This window comes from Solenopsis invicta, chromosome 1 (assembly GCF_016802725.1).
Source record: "Solenopsis invicta isolate M01_SB chromosome 1, UNIL_Sinv_3.0, whole genome shotgun sequence".
NCBI lineage: Eukaryota > Metazoa > Arthropoda > Insecta > Hymenoptera > Formicidae > Solenopsis > Solenopsis invicta.
In genome coordinates this window covers 18,133,364-18,147,398 of record NC_052664.1, presented here as the reverse complement: position 1 = coordinate 18,147,398, position 14,035 = coordinate 18,133,364, and the positions used below count along the sequence as shown (strand labels likewise).

The following is a 14,035-nucleotide window of genomic DNA, read 5'->3' as shown; positions in this document are numbered from 1 at the left end:
CCGACATTCATAAAAATATTGTTAAATAATTTCTGGTAAATAACAGCAAACGCCAACATGGAGGTGGATGGCATTGCGGAGGAGCTTGGCCGGCAGAAGGATGAGAATCGATTGCAGCATGAACAAATAATTAGTCTTACTGCGAAATTAGCTGAGACGGAGCTTAGGCTCGCTCAGCTGATGGCCGAGCACGACGAAGTAGGAGCAACTCTAGTCATCACTAGGGATAATCAAAATACACTTGCCGCGGAACTAGCTGAATTCAAAGAACGATATGCGGAGGTATGTTTTTACAAACATGAGAAATGCTAGATTAATTACTTTGTTGAAGCCTCGTGCACAAGTCATGTAATATAGATGAAAAATAACTCTTGCTCACGTCGTTATTATTATGGGTGTAGGAAACTCATTTTCATCTGTTCATATTTTAAATATTAATTTTTTTTAAATTGAACCGTCAAAGTTTGCTTAGACTTAGACGAATATGTAAGTTTTTTTTGGAAAACCGTAAGCAGGAAAAGTTCGAGCAAAAGAAAAACAAAATAAGATTGACTTACACAAAACACATTTAAATTCAAGAAATAAAAATATAAAATTACAATGGCCAAATGTTGCGATTTTATAATATATTTATTTTTGAAAAAGTGGTTACTACTATTGGGTTTAACTAAATAACACATTTTGGAGGTTTTGCAATCAAATTGATATTACTACATTTCAAGTTGCTGCCCTCTCATAGTGAATTACTTATTACTTGATTTCTGTTCTGATCTTTCACACCTACTGATAGTAACCTAGAATTAATACATTAAGATCTAAATTATTATTTTGCTCGCATAAACTTTTTATAAATCTATATCGAGACACTGCATATTACGTGTATCAGGTGGTGAACTTACTAGCCGAAACGCAAGAGCTGTTGCGAAAACAAAGAAAACGCGGAATGCCGACTGTACGCGGAGGATCGCTATTCCCGTCGATGGGCGCGGCGCCTCAACCGGATTCTATTGCTTCGGAGTTGGAATCGTCTCTCTACTCGGAATTAAGCATTGATTCTGGAATTGGTGCAGGCGACAGAATGTACGTTACGAAGATACATTTAATGCTCTGTTATCAGATTTGAAATTAAAACTAATCAAACATTTTCGAATATTTGGAAATTATAAAAATTAATAGTTTCAGTATTTACTTAGCAATTAGTAAAACAATTCATATTGTATTTGTAGACCACCATACAAGAAAGTGTTTGAAACCGTTCGTACAGCATCTCGAGCAGCACATTCGGGAATGGATCCTAATCAGTTTCCTAGATTAAGTTCTATGACGACATCGACACTATCCAGCAGTTCTGTTGGTCCGCGAATGAGTTGTGGGCAAATGCGACCGCAAGCATCCACATTTCCCAGTTTGGATTCTACCGGTCATAGTGAGAGCGAAGGATCCTTACTCATAGAGTCAGAAGATTATCCGTATGTATCCATCTCTTCATAAAAATCATATAAGGATATAAATTTGGTTTTTTCTACATAATCGGTGAAATTCTCTGTTGTTTTAGGGGACCGCAACGAATTGGTGTACCTGGTGCTCCTGGTGCTGCTGATTTGGAAGCTGCCATACGTCGTCTGACACCTGCGGAAGTATTAGCGAGGCGCGCATGTCTCAGTACAGGCGCTGGTTATAGTTACGATTATGACGGTGGCATATTACATTCCCCGCCAACCTTCTTGCCTTTTGACTGTCGCACTCCGGATAGCATCATGTCAACTGGCAGTAGCGGTAACCTAAGCGGCTTTAGTGGCAATAGCGGTAATGCTTGGCGCATCCCACAAAAACTGCAGATAGTCAAACCAATGGAAGGCTCTCAGACGTTGCATCACTGGTCGCGATTAGCGACACCAACATTGGGCGGATTGTTGGAGGACAGACCAGGCGTAAAGACTAGAGGTGGTCGTGCTCTCGAAGATCTCGGTCTGATAACGTTCGCGTTAAGCGATTTGGAAGAAGATGAAGAATATACTAATCCCGGTAAACCGTTCCAAGATACTGGTTCCATCTACACCTTTACTAATAGCACTGTAATGCATCCGGATGATCATACCGTCAGCAGCGTGACGCCAAGTATCGTTAGTAGTCGCGTTGCCTCGGCGCCCAACAGTGGTATGAACTCCGGCATGAGTACCCCTCGCACACACAGCCGTCGCAATTCAACGTCAACATTTTCTACCACGCTTGGATTGGCCAAGATGCTGAATGAAAGGGGAATCAAAGCTGTCACGCCTTCGTGCATAAGCACGCCTAATGATGAGCGGAATTTCTCACCGACCGCTACACCGTGTAACAGTCCGGATGCGAGTCTGTCACCAAGGTCATCGTCACCACCACCTGAGAGTGCCGCTTCGTTGACATTGGGATTGCTTAGCACCGGAGCAGAATTATTGAGGCGTACTTTCAGTTACGAGTCGCCGGCGCCGGTGGAAATTAAAAAGAAAAGACCGAAGTCAACGATCTCGCGCTCCGATAAGAAAGCTCTTACAGGGATACGTCTGGTGGAGAAATTGGAAAGAATTGGTATAGATACGATCATAGCTACTACGGTTAGTTCATCGATCTCACCATTAGCTCTACAGGGTGCTTTATACACGCGACGTTCGACTGGAAGTCCAATGGCACAATTGACTTTCCTCAAAACTTCGATGTCCTCCAGTACCAGCCAAGAAAAGTTAATATCTCCCTCATCTTCAATATCCTCCACTGACGAATTTCCATCTAGTAAATCGCAATTATTGCCGGGCAAACGAGATGACAGCAAGCAGCCTGAACCAAGCGTGTCTGGTTCCAATGCATTTAACTCGAGAACAGCGGCTCTGTCGCCGGATCGACAACGACGATCGGGTGCAAGAGCGACAAGGCCCGATCTAGGACGAGTTAAGCCACCTCCAGTTCCGACGCCTGTAACTAAAGAATCTAAACAATCGGCATTGGGAGCAATAAGTTCGCTTCTTTTTGGTCGTAAGGGTGGCTTGTTGTGAATATTTTGTAGAGCATGTAATGCGATAGAGGGCGAATTATTCAATTCCAGCGAATTATTTTTTAACGTATTCACAGAGAAAGAGCTCGTTTTTTTATTGCCTGGAGAACTTGGTTCATGCGATTCTATTTGGATACACGATATGCTCCTGTCGTCAGTATTATTGATTGTCTACACTTTTTGACGTATTCACTGATTTGTATACAGTAATTTTCGAATCTAACGTGGTGAATCGTTGTAAATAATCATGATGATATTAACATTAATAAGATATAAATCAGGTTGCTAAATACTCTATAATAAAGATGGTATTTTAAGTTTTATCCTAAATATCATGAATTAAAAGTGAGACATATATATATAAAATGGCAAAATATACTTTGTACAGTGAAAGTACGCAAAGTCACTATATATTTTAAATTTTGTTTTAAAATCTATAATTAAAAACAGAAAGCTGGATTTTTGATAGTTTGTGATAAATGAAAGAAACTTAACTATTAGTATGTAAACTACTAGCTCAAATGAAGGTAAAAGATTATTTTATCTTGTGATTGTATTAAGACCTTCAACTATGTATTTATGGACTGCTAGTTGTAATATTTGTGTATTGTATCATATTTAGTGTTTTAAAAGTTTTAAAACCGAGATATATATAATAGATCATATAATTTATCAAATTAATTATATTAAAAAAATTATAATTACGCATAAATTATGAAACTATGAGTTATTTAATAAATTTTTTTATTTAGTAATTTTTTAAGTTAAAAGAAATTTGATAATATATTTTAAATATCTCTTTAATAAAAGAATGATAATATATATCTTAGAAACTAACTAAAGGCTAAAAAGTGGCAATTTTTAGTTTTAGTTTATTTTTTTTATTTTTTATTTTATTTTGTATGTATGGTTGATGAATATTTAATTTTTCACACAGATTTGATAAATTAAACATTTTTTATATTCGGGAACACTTCGCTCAATATTTTTTTACAAGATGCAGGTCATTCAGTACAGTCCATATTTTTACATAGTTAAAGATTGAAATAAATTTTTAACGATACGAAAAAAAAAGAAACGAATTAAGGAAATTATAATGGCAGGGTAGTTAATGAAATTAATATCGTGTATTCGAAATTTTTAGCTAATGACTGGAGAATAAGCTGTTATTATATCAATGCAATATAAACAACCAATATACAAGGAGCAAGGAGGGACGCTGAGAATGGTGCATCGTACTATAATGCATTATTTTATGTAATTTAGCACAAAGTTAAATTTGGTGCTAATTTATTTTCTTTAGCGTATGCTTAATGACGACAAGTAGTCATAGTAGCATCGATGCTATTGTCAGTCTTTGCACGCGGAAGATTGTTGCATTTAGCGTTGATTTATTAAATTTGTACATAGTTGAATGAAATGCAGCGAGGCGGTAAAGCGCCTCACATTTATTCTTTTAATTTCCTTAGCGATTTCTTTCGCGTAAACGTGGTAATTTATTGTAACTTTGTTTCCTGCAAGTGGGTCTGAGTTTTACATAAGAGGACAATGTACTATAGAGAAGAGAGTGTTTAGCTCAACGCAGCCTTGTACATAGACGTACAAATTAATAAATTAAATTGGAAAATAATGTTGTGTCGCTATCCTACTTCGGTTGCATTTCCGCCGACATATCCCTGCATTGTTCTTCTGATCGTTAGAGAGGCCTAGAAATAGGCGGAAAAGAATCGGCAGCGAAATAGTTACGTGTGTTATTGTAAATAGAGCGATTGACGGAAGCGATCGTGGAAATGCGTATTTTATTGCAATTATAATCTGTACCGATATCTGAAAGATGCAAAATCAAACTTGGCAAAGTTTTGACTAAAATAGTTTATTTCAATTATTATTCCCATCAGATAATTTCAGATTTCAAAACAATTTCTCTTTAAATTTATCTTGAAAAATGAATTATATGAAAATTTAATATTCTACATAATGGGCATTTAGAATGTGCTAAAAATGCATTTAGATAGAATGTAGCTATCTTTTTTTGAACAAGAAGCATAATGTATCATATCTTAATTATTAAGGATCATGCGTATTGGTATAATTATGATAAAATCGAGTGAATGTATAACTATTGAACGGAATGAATAACGGAGAATAATCCGATATAGATTCGCGTTGTTTTCTTATGAAACCTGATGAAATCGATGAATATGCATTATGCAAAATGAGATATAAATAGTATAAAATATAATGTGAAAAGTTTCCTGCGTAATTTATCAAGAAATTTTACGCAATTAAATACATTATCCGGATAAACCAGTTGTGCATTCAGTTTTCACAGTAAACTAAAAAAAAAACAAGACCAATCTGAATTCTACAAAAACAAACATCTAAAAGAGTGAAAATTGAGATTGTAGAATTTTTTCAAATGATTTATCACTCTAATAAGAGTAGAAGAAAATTCACTCTTATAGACTAAAAATTGAATTTGTGTATAATTTTTGAGTGATTTTTACTTTACAAAATTTAGAGGTCTCACAAAACAACAAATAGATTAATTTTCTTGATTACAATTGAGCTGCATTGTTTCGACCAAACACTATAATAAAATAAAACGAATGTACATACGACCATTTAACGGAATGATTATTTGGACATGTATTCGCACTAGTTTCCTACCTGATAAGATTGATGGAATCGATAAAGAATACGCTTTACTCAAAATAAGATTAAATGTGTAATGTGAAAATTAACTTCTTACGTAATTTATTCAAAAAATTTTATATACTTAAATAGATTATCCGGATAAATTAGTTTTACATTCAGTTTTTACAGCAAACGGGAAAGAAATACAGCTACAAATCAACAAAGATTAATTTTCTTGATTACAATTGAAGAACTATATTGCTTTGACAAACATTATAATAAAATCAAGTATATACGACTATTTAACGAAATGAGCATTCGGAATTTATATTCATTGGTTTCCTATGAAAACTGATGGAATCTATAAAGAATTATGCAAAATAAAATATAAAAAAAGTAAATATAATGTGAAGATAAAAAATGTTCTATGTAATCTATTCATATGAGTTGACAGGATTAAACTCAATACAGGATTAAGTAGATTATGTGGACAAATCAATTTTTTTTACATTCAGTTTTCACAGCAAACAGCAAATCAATAAATAAATTAATATTCTTGATTATGATTGAAGAGCCGCATTGCCTCAATGGATAATGTTTCCCTAAGAAATGTAATTGTTACGTAGCTATGAGTAAGGAATCGTGTGTTATTATGTGGTTGTATATACTAATAGCTGCTAGAATATGAATACTGACATGAGATTGAGGCCTTAGTACGCGTAAAATTTTCATTTGTGTGGTATCCGATTTTATTTCAGGTATATGATGTATTTATGATTATTTATTATATATTTATGGCACGTGTACTTGAAAATCATATGCTTTTCATCATTCAACGCGACGATTCGCCATGATTTATTCGATCGGATAGTCACAATTACGACAAGCATGTTTGCAGCAAGCCCTTTGTCGAAGGTGCTATGTAAGCATTTTAGATGGCAAGTAGAGATATATCATACCTCCAAATTGAACAATAAATATATTTAAATATTAATAATACGTGTAATTTTTCCTACGAATTGTAATGTCATTTGTCTCACAAATAATTTCTTGTACATTTTTTGCGTTTTATTTAAAAAAAAGAACATCAAAATTTTCCTGTGTTTCGTATTTTATAATGATCATATTTATGTTTAAATTTTGCACTATACAGTTTGATCCATTTTAAGTAGTGCTGATTTATATAAGTTCTATATATGTTTCCTAAATGTATCTAATATTTTTTAATTGTTTAGGAAACATTCGTAAAATAAATGCCTAATATGAATGACTAATATATTTTTTTTTTATAATTTTTAACTAATACTAGTCGAGAAAAAACTTTTTATATATAATTACACATAAATGTACCGTTATATATTTTTTAATATATATGAACATATTTATGTATAATTATATATATAAAAAAATTTGTTCCTATGTACTTATTATATTTCTGAATTATATTATAATTTGTTTTTTTTTTAATAAGTTTCGACATCATTGTTTTCTGTTAACTAATTTACAGTAAATTTAATACTGCTCCTTATATTTTATTAATTTTCATCTATATTATGTGGATCGAAATATTTTGAAAAATATTGCTCCTGTGCTGGAATTCTCTAACTCGTTATGTTGTTATGTTATCACAACGACAAAAAGCTGCGTTGCGCAGCTTTTCTATCATGTATAATATCTGCGCAACGACACTGTAACGATACCGAATTGTCATAACGAGTTAGAGAATCCCAGTACTGGGGGGGCTATTACGGTTCTTAAAACTAGAGGCCCTAAAACAGAGTCTGGCCTAGAGTCCTATATAAAGAGAGAAGCGACATCGAACCCCTACCACAATCTTTAGTATCCAATTGAGTCCTCCACCGCCATTTTGGGACCACTCCAACGTCATTAAACACCATTCTTATCATTCTGCAAACAGCTGTGGTCACAATATGGCTGCTCGCTTAGCCAATCAAGTATCAATCATATTACCAATCAGAGCTTCGGACATCAATGTCACTTTTCTCTTTATATAGGACTTTAGTCTGGCCATCCCGTAGACTTCTTTTCATTGGTTCAGCTTCGTTAGCCCCTAAAAATGGCGCAACGAATCAAAGTAAAGAGGGAAAATGTATAAAATTCAAAAATTGGCAAATTTAAAAGTAAAAGTTTTTATTGTAATAAAATATAAAAATTGTACATAATAAAATATATAAAATATGTATATTAAACTTAACATTTATATATAATAATAAACTATTTTACTGAATTATTGTATGCATCGCCATAATTTTACTGTTATATGTTTTATTAATTGTTTTTGCTCTTGTACAAGATGTACGCATTCTGTATAATATGAAGCGTTTTTTTATTTTTAATGCTAAATTATGACAATTTTTTGGTGTCACAATTTACGCTTGTCATTTTATCGAGATAAAAATTTTAAAAATTACATTTGATATTTTTTAAAGATTTTAAATAAGTACGAATAATTATTTTCATGTTTAAGAAATAATTAAACGTTTCTTCGTTTACAAAAAAAAGTGTTTTTGTACGAAAACATTGTAAGAGGACAAAGTTTGTGTACTTTCTATTGGGATAATACATTTTGGATCCAGCAGATCCTATACAATCAGAATATATTTTTGCGCACTTACAAATGCTTGTAATAATATAGCCAGCTATATTGTACAATATATTTAATTCAATGTTGTTAATATAAACATTGTTGTTTGGCTCTATAATAGAAGTTGAACATTACTCAACTTGTTTAACTTTTTCAGATTTATTTAAAATATCACCAATTATTTCTCCACTATCTTCATCATAATTTGAAGTATGCAGTGATTTCACATATTTTGATATTACAAGAAGTTTGAGATTTTGTTTACATTGTAATGCGTTTGGAATTGGTTGTTTTGCTCTTATAGAAGAAAAAACATTTTCTAAACAATCCTGCGTAAATCGACCGGCTAGTACGTATTGATATCCTCGTTCATGTATTAGATATTTTGTCAATTGAATAATGGAATTTGTAGTAGTTATAATACCATTTTGTACTGGCTTAAATTTTGACTGATAACCAATTTTTATTTTTCTAAACAAGTTTATTATAAATTCTAAAAATGTAATACTGTCATTAAATTTTTTTTCTTTCTTTTCATCACCCCCTTTGCCTAACACAAGTTGTGCCGTTCTTGCAGTTATTAATGTGTACCATTTAGAAATTATTTCTATAAATATTGCTGTCGTATTAAATTCTTTTTTATTAGTTTCTCGAACGTGAAACTTCATTGCACTACTAACATCTCTACTCCATACATTTGTTGCTTTATTAACTTTTATTTTATTAAATGTGGCGCAGACAATATCTTTTTTTTTTAATTTTAGGAATTAATTTGAAGTGCAAATTTTCTTGAATATCCACTAATTCATTTAAGTGTGCGCATTCGACAACAGCAGATGATAAGTTATACAAATCAACAAATGCTTTAGGCAATTCAATTACTTTATTATTCAATAAAGCAGATTTTAAGTTGTTTAATAAATGTGGTGCGTCAGCAATAAAAAACAGTTTTCGATTGCTATCAACAGGATGAGGTATACAATTTACGAGTTTAGAATATTTATTGCTGCCAATGGCACCAAATGTTTTCCACATTTTTAAGTTTACAGGACCCATGTCAGAAGTTATGCTATGAATGTATAGACCTATAAATTCTACTTTTTCAATAATCTCCTGTATAATGGGTTTTAATAAAGCACCATCAAGACTATCAGATGTAAAGTAATAGGCCACAATCATTTTCCATCGTGTAAAAATTCCTCCAATCATAAAAACTAAACAATGAGTAGCTTTTTTAATACGACCTAATATTGTCCAAAGAACCAGAAAAACATTATTATAAACCAAGAAAAGAAATAATGGTATCACATATAACGTGTATGTGTGCGTGTATTTTATATATATATATGCCTATTTTAAATGTACCAATTTTAATAGTTTATTACAAAATTATATACTTTCTAAGTATAAATATTTTGCTAGGCTTTCGGTATTTAATAACACAAACAACAAATAACGAGGCAAATAAGAGCGGATGAATTTTTGTATATAAATTAAATTTTAAATTAGTACACATAGCACAATAATTACTTTCATAATTTTCTTTATTTTTAAAATTACTTTGTTACTTTATTCTTTACTAACTTTACTTTCAAAATTACTTTCATAATTTTTTATCGTTTTTACCTGATTTATCCAATAGAGTCGACAAACCAATATGTAAATCTGTTGCTGTGTCAATTTGTTGTCCAGTGATAATGCTCATCTCATCAATGGCAAGCATACAATCTTTGTCTTGATCATCGGTGAAGCGTAATACTTGTTTACGTAAAATGTTAAATGCTTTGTTACAAATATCAGGTACAAAGTCTATAGTCTCCATTTCTCTTCGAAGTATGCGTTCTGATAAAAGAATGTTCTACTTCTGTAATTTTTTATAGCCACTACTACCACATGATAATTTCAAGCGGAGAGCTTTTTTAATACTAGCAGTGGACCATCTTGCGCATTTATATTTACAAAGAGCTTCAATTTGATCATTATTAAATATATTTTTGTATTTAACTTTTAAATTATTATTCGCTTTTACTACTTTTTTATTTTCATACATCAGTTTTTTTACTTGTTTTTTCAGCCTTATTTCAGATTTTTATAATTTGCTTAATTTCATATTTGCCTTCAGAAGCTTTATTTTCATTTCTTGAACTGACACTGATGTATTTATTGGCTTATCTAATTGAACATTTATAGCCGTATTTATTTCCATTTGTTGGACTAAAGCTTGCCGCAGACGATACGTTTTTTCTTACGGGATTACTTACGTGTTCCTATACTGGCAATCTTACGTGCTCCCGTACGAAATGGGTAACTTACGGACTACGCTACTGGCTCGCGTACTGGATTTTCGTAATAGGTCATGTCCTATTTTTCTTACGTGATTCTGTACTGGTTTATTGTGAAAGCCAATCAGGACGCAGTCTGTATAGGTTATACTGGGTTATACCAGGTTATACTGTTGAAGTGTTCAAATGTGAATTCACTTCGCAAACATGACGTCGTGCAGAAATGAAAAGACTTCAAAATAGTCCAAAGAAAGTATTTTATGTTTAATAGAGGCCTACTAATAGGAACCATGTTTATATGCGATAAACACACCAAATTACCATAATAAACACAGTAAAAGTGAGGCATTAAAGAATGTATTGATTGTCGACTCCATAAACGTCGGCGATATTTATTTCGTTATCGCAATTTTTCAGTAATTAAAAATAATGCAATAGCAATTTTACGACAATGTACAACTGTTGCAATAATTTCATCCATCTCATTTATCTCATCCATATTTAAGCCGCTTCTATGAAACAAATTTCAGTTGCTCAGCCCGTACGAAAACTCACACCGTGTGAAGCCACGGCCAGTAGCACTGCCAGTACCATTGTCCGTACGGTAGCAAGTAAGAAAATCCAATTAGAAATCCGGTAAGAAAAAACATATCGTCTGCGGCAGGCTTAACAATGGTGTATTTATTGGCTCATCTGATTGAACATTTATAGCCGTATTTATTTCCATTTGTTGGACTAACAATGGTGTATATATTGGCTCATCTAATTGAACATTTATAGCCGTATTTATTTCCATTGGTTGTACTAACAATGGTGTATATATTGGCTCATTTGATTGAACATTTACAGCCGTATTTATTTCCGTTTGTTGGACTAACAATGGTGTATATATTGGCTCATCTGATTGAACATTTATAGCCGTATTTATTTCCGTTTGTTGGACTAACAATGGTGTATATATTGGCTCATCTGATTGAACATTTATAGCCGTATTTATTTCCGTTTGTTGGACTAACAATGGTGTATTTATTGGCTCATCTGATTGATCATTTATACATTCTGGTTCCTTGTTCTCTTTGAATGCGTCTTCCTCTGTCAAATTATTAATAGACAAGTGTTTTGCATTGTCTACTTCATTGTTCTCCTTTAATGTAGTGGTATTTTCAGTCTAAAATATGTAAACAATTCTCTATTAACTTTAAATCTAATAATATACATAATATCTCAAAACATATACATTATACATTTTATTAAACCAACTACATTTCACTTACATTTGATAAAGCAGGAACTATTTCATCTTTATTCCATATATGAATCGTTGGGACTGCATTATGTTTTAACTTCTTTTTACCATCAATACGTGGTTTTTCCCACATTTCAGGCAAAAAATGTACCTATTAAATGTAAATAATAAAGTTGCAATGTTAAAATATGATAAATAACAGAAAAATAAAACTTACTTCACACACAAAATGATTTTTTGATTCATCTAAATCAGGTCGAGCAATGTTTTCAATCCATTTTTGTCTTCTTTCTGGATCTTTTGGGATATAATGAAATGAGTAACCCTTTTTCCAAGAATTGGAACAATTCTTTACGCAGCAATAAGGCATTCTATAATCTATAAAAATATATAGTTTTATTATTTCCATAACAATTCATTTCATAATCAGATTATTGTGAGGTTAGAAAACATTTGTGTAACTCTTTTTAACTTTTCAAGACTGATGTAATTATCCAAATAAGTTTTCAAATTATATATTCAAAAAGTTAATTGCTTCATGTTACTTATTTACTTTTCTATTAACAAGAAAAATGAAGAAACACGTAGTCACATCTGTCACGTCACATCTGACACGTCATATTCATATACTGGAGCATGAGAGAAACATGCCCTCTACACAGAGGGCCTTTATATTTTAGCCGCCAAATTCGCCATTTTTAGGGGCCTGTTGGCCAGACCACTGAACTCAATACATACAGGAAAGAGCCGTCCTATAGAAATCGTGTGTAAAATGCCGGTCAGAGAGAGAAGTTTCCATTATGTTGACTGTTTCTTTTCTTCTTAAGCTCTTGAAACCCGCCATTTTTGATAGTACAATCATAGGTCTGTTCGAGTTGCTTGAAATCCCCAAAAATTTTTGCACTCGAGATGAGATAAATATATATTCGATCATAAGAAAGACAGAGACGACAAAGAAATTAATTCAAAAAGGGCAGCAACACGAACAAGCCTCATATCTAAAAGTTAGTCAAACCTCCTAATGGCTCTGGCAGACCAGCGCGATTTGCGACACGCGACGCGCGATTATCCAATAGGCGTACGTCTTTTCAAAAAATTGTAAACGCCTATTGGATAATCGCGCGTCGCGTGTCGCAAATCGCGCTGGTCTGCCAGAGCCATAAGGCTCCTAAAGTGCCTCTGAATCGTTCTCTGAACTCAGTCAGCATACTTTTGACGATGCTTGTACCGCTAAAAAAAAGGCCTATGACAGAAAGAAACAACTAATATAACGTAACCCTCTCTCTCTGACCGCTTTTTTCCGGCCACGGCTCTTTCCTGTATTCAGTTCAGTGGGCCAGACTCTGGTTTAGGTACTCTACTTAAAACGAGGTGAAACTTACCAAAGTGAGCAAATTTACTAGATTATTTATAACTTCATTGGACTGCTATCTATTTCGTACACAGATATCTATCTAACAACTAGATCGCTACCTTCGGCTGAATAGCTGTGTCCGGCAGGATATCCGGATTTGGCCATCTTACCCAACAAGAAAATGGCGTCTACGCGTAGATTAGGTTAGTGCGTATGTGTTTGACAGGTTTGACAACTAAACCGGTTAACCGCTGAGCACCGTTGAGCATATTAATTGCGATTATCGAGTGTGTTTTTTCGATATCGTGCCATAATGACAAGCAAGAGCGGCATTGGAGCTGCCATTTTGTTGTAGGTAACATGGCTGAAACCGGATATCCTTCCTGCCTCAATACTGTCATATGCTAATGCCACAGGTTAGCGATCTAGTTTAGTATAGATATCTGTGATTTCGTATGCTATCGGGATTTGCCCATAGTGGCCGATGCTTAGAGTTTTTCCGTTGGTTTGGTTAGATAATTCAAGATAATTGGTTGATGTCTAATCGTGCTGTGTCCAAAACGGTGTCACTCTTTTAGAGCTAACCAAGATGTTAGTCCATTGAAATTGACCAATCGCATTGCCTATTGTGTGAAATAACAAATGCGATTGGTCAATTCCAATAAACTAACCGATTGGTTAGATTGGTGAAAGAGACCCTCTTTCCTAGGGATTTCAACTAAATTCTCAACCCATCAGTTGGTAAATCTGAAAGATTTCGTTTCCGTTCGTCGTGAAAACTGTCTCTTCCTTTCAACATGGCGGTGAGTGCACGTTTTCATGTTTTAAAGAATTTTCATTTAATCTTGATGTATTCTTCATACCATTTTATTCTTTTAAATAT

The 14,035-nt window shown here is 33.2% G+C and overlaps 2 protein-coding genes across 8 annotated transcripts in view; one reads left to right on the top strand and one right to left on the bottom strand.

Moving 5' to 3' along the window:
• Positions 1 to 6,659, top strand: part of LOC105201195 (trafficking kinesin-binding protein milt) — a 63,089-nt gene extending 56,430 nt beyond the window's left edge. For all 6 annotated transcript variants that reach the window (XM_026132913.2, XM_039449149.1, XM_026132914.2 and 3 more), the window contains 4 exons: positions 47 to 282; positions 887 to 1,080; positions 1,227 to 1,469; positions 1,556 to 6,659. In XM_026132913.2, coding sequence (XP_025988698.1) covers positions 47 to 282; positions 887 to 1,080; positions 1,227 to 1,469; positions 1,556 to 3,029 — 2,147 coding nt within the window. In that variant the 3' untranslated portion in view covers positions 3,030 to 6,659. The remainder of the gene's footprint in view (positions 1 to 46; positions 283 to 886; positions 1,081 to 1,226; positions 1,470 to 1,555) is intronic.
• A 4,391-nt stretch (positions 6,660 to 11,050) lies between these two features.
• LOC105206261 (peroxynitrite isomerase THAP4) lies at positions 11,051 to 12,657 on the bottom strand. 2 transcript variants are annotated; one of them, XM_011175770.3, is made up of 4 exons: positions 12,537 to 12,657; positions 12,016 to 12,176; positions 11,827 to 11,949; positions 11,051 to 11,720 (listed from the first exon to the last, which is right to left on the bottom strand). In XM_011175770.3, the coding sequence occupies exons 1-4, from the start codon at positions 12,640 to 12,642 to the stop codon at positions 11,178 to 11,180; spliced, it is 933 nt and encodes a 310-aa protein (XP_011174072.2). In that variant the 5' UTR covers positions 12,643 to 12,657; the 3' UTR covers positions 11,051 to 11,177. The 2 variants fall into 2 exon arrangements, with proteins under 2 accessions (XP_011174072.2, XP_025988702.1); XM_026132917.2 differs by lacking the exon at positions 12,537 to 12,657 and adding an exon at positions 12,352 to 12,530.
• Between the last annotated feature and the right edge of the window lie 1,378 nt (positions 12,658 to 14,035).

Bases quoted from the DNA above. Each gene is read 5' to 3' on its own strand.
- LOC105206261 (XM_011175770.3), bottom strand. From the start codon at position 12,642: ATGGCGGGTTTCAAGAGCTTAAGAAGAAAAGAAACAGTCAACATAATG. The intron at 12,177-12,536 runs GTATGTATTGAG...ATATTTTTATAG, and splicing joins CTATAGGACGGCTCTTTCCT to ATTATAGAATGCCTTATTGC. The intron at 11,721-11,826 runs GTAAGTGAAATG...TACATATTTTAG, and splicing joins TAGTTCCTGCTTTATCAAAT to ACTGAAAATACCACTACATT.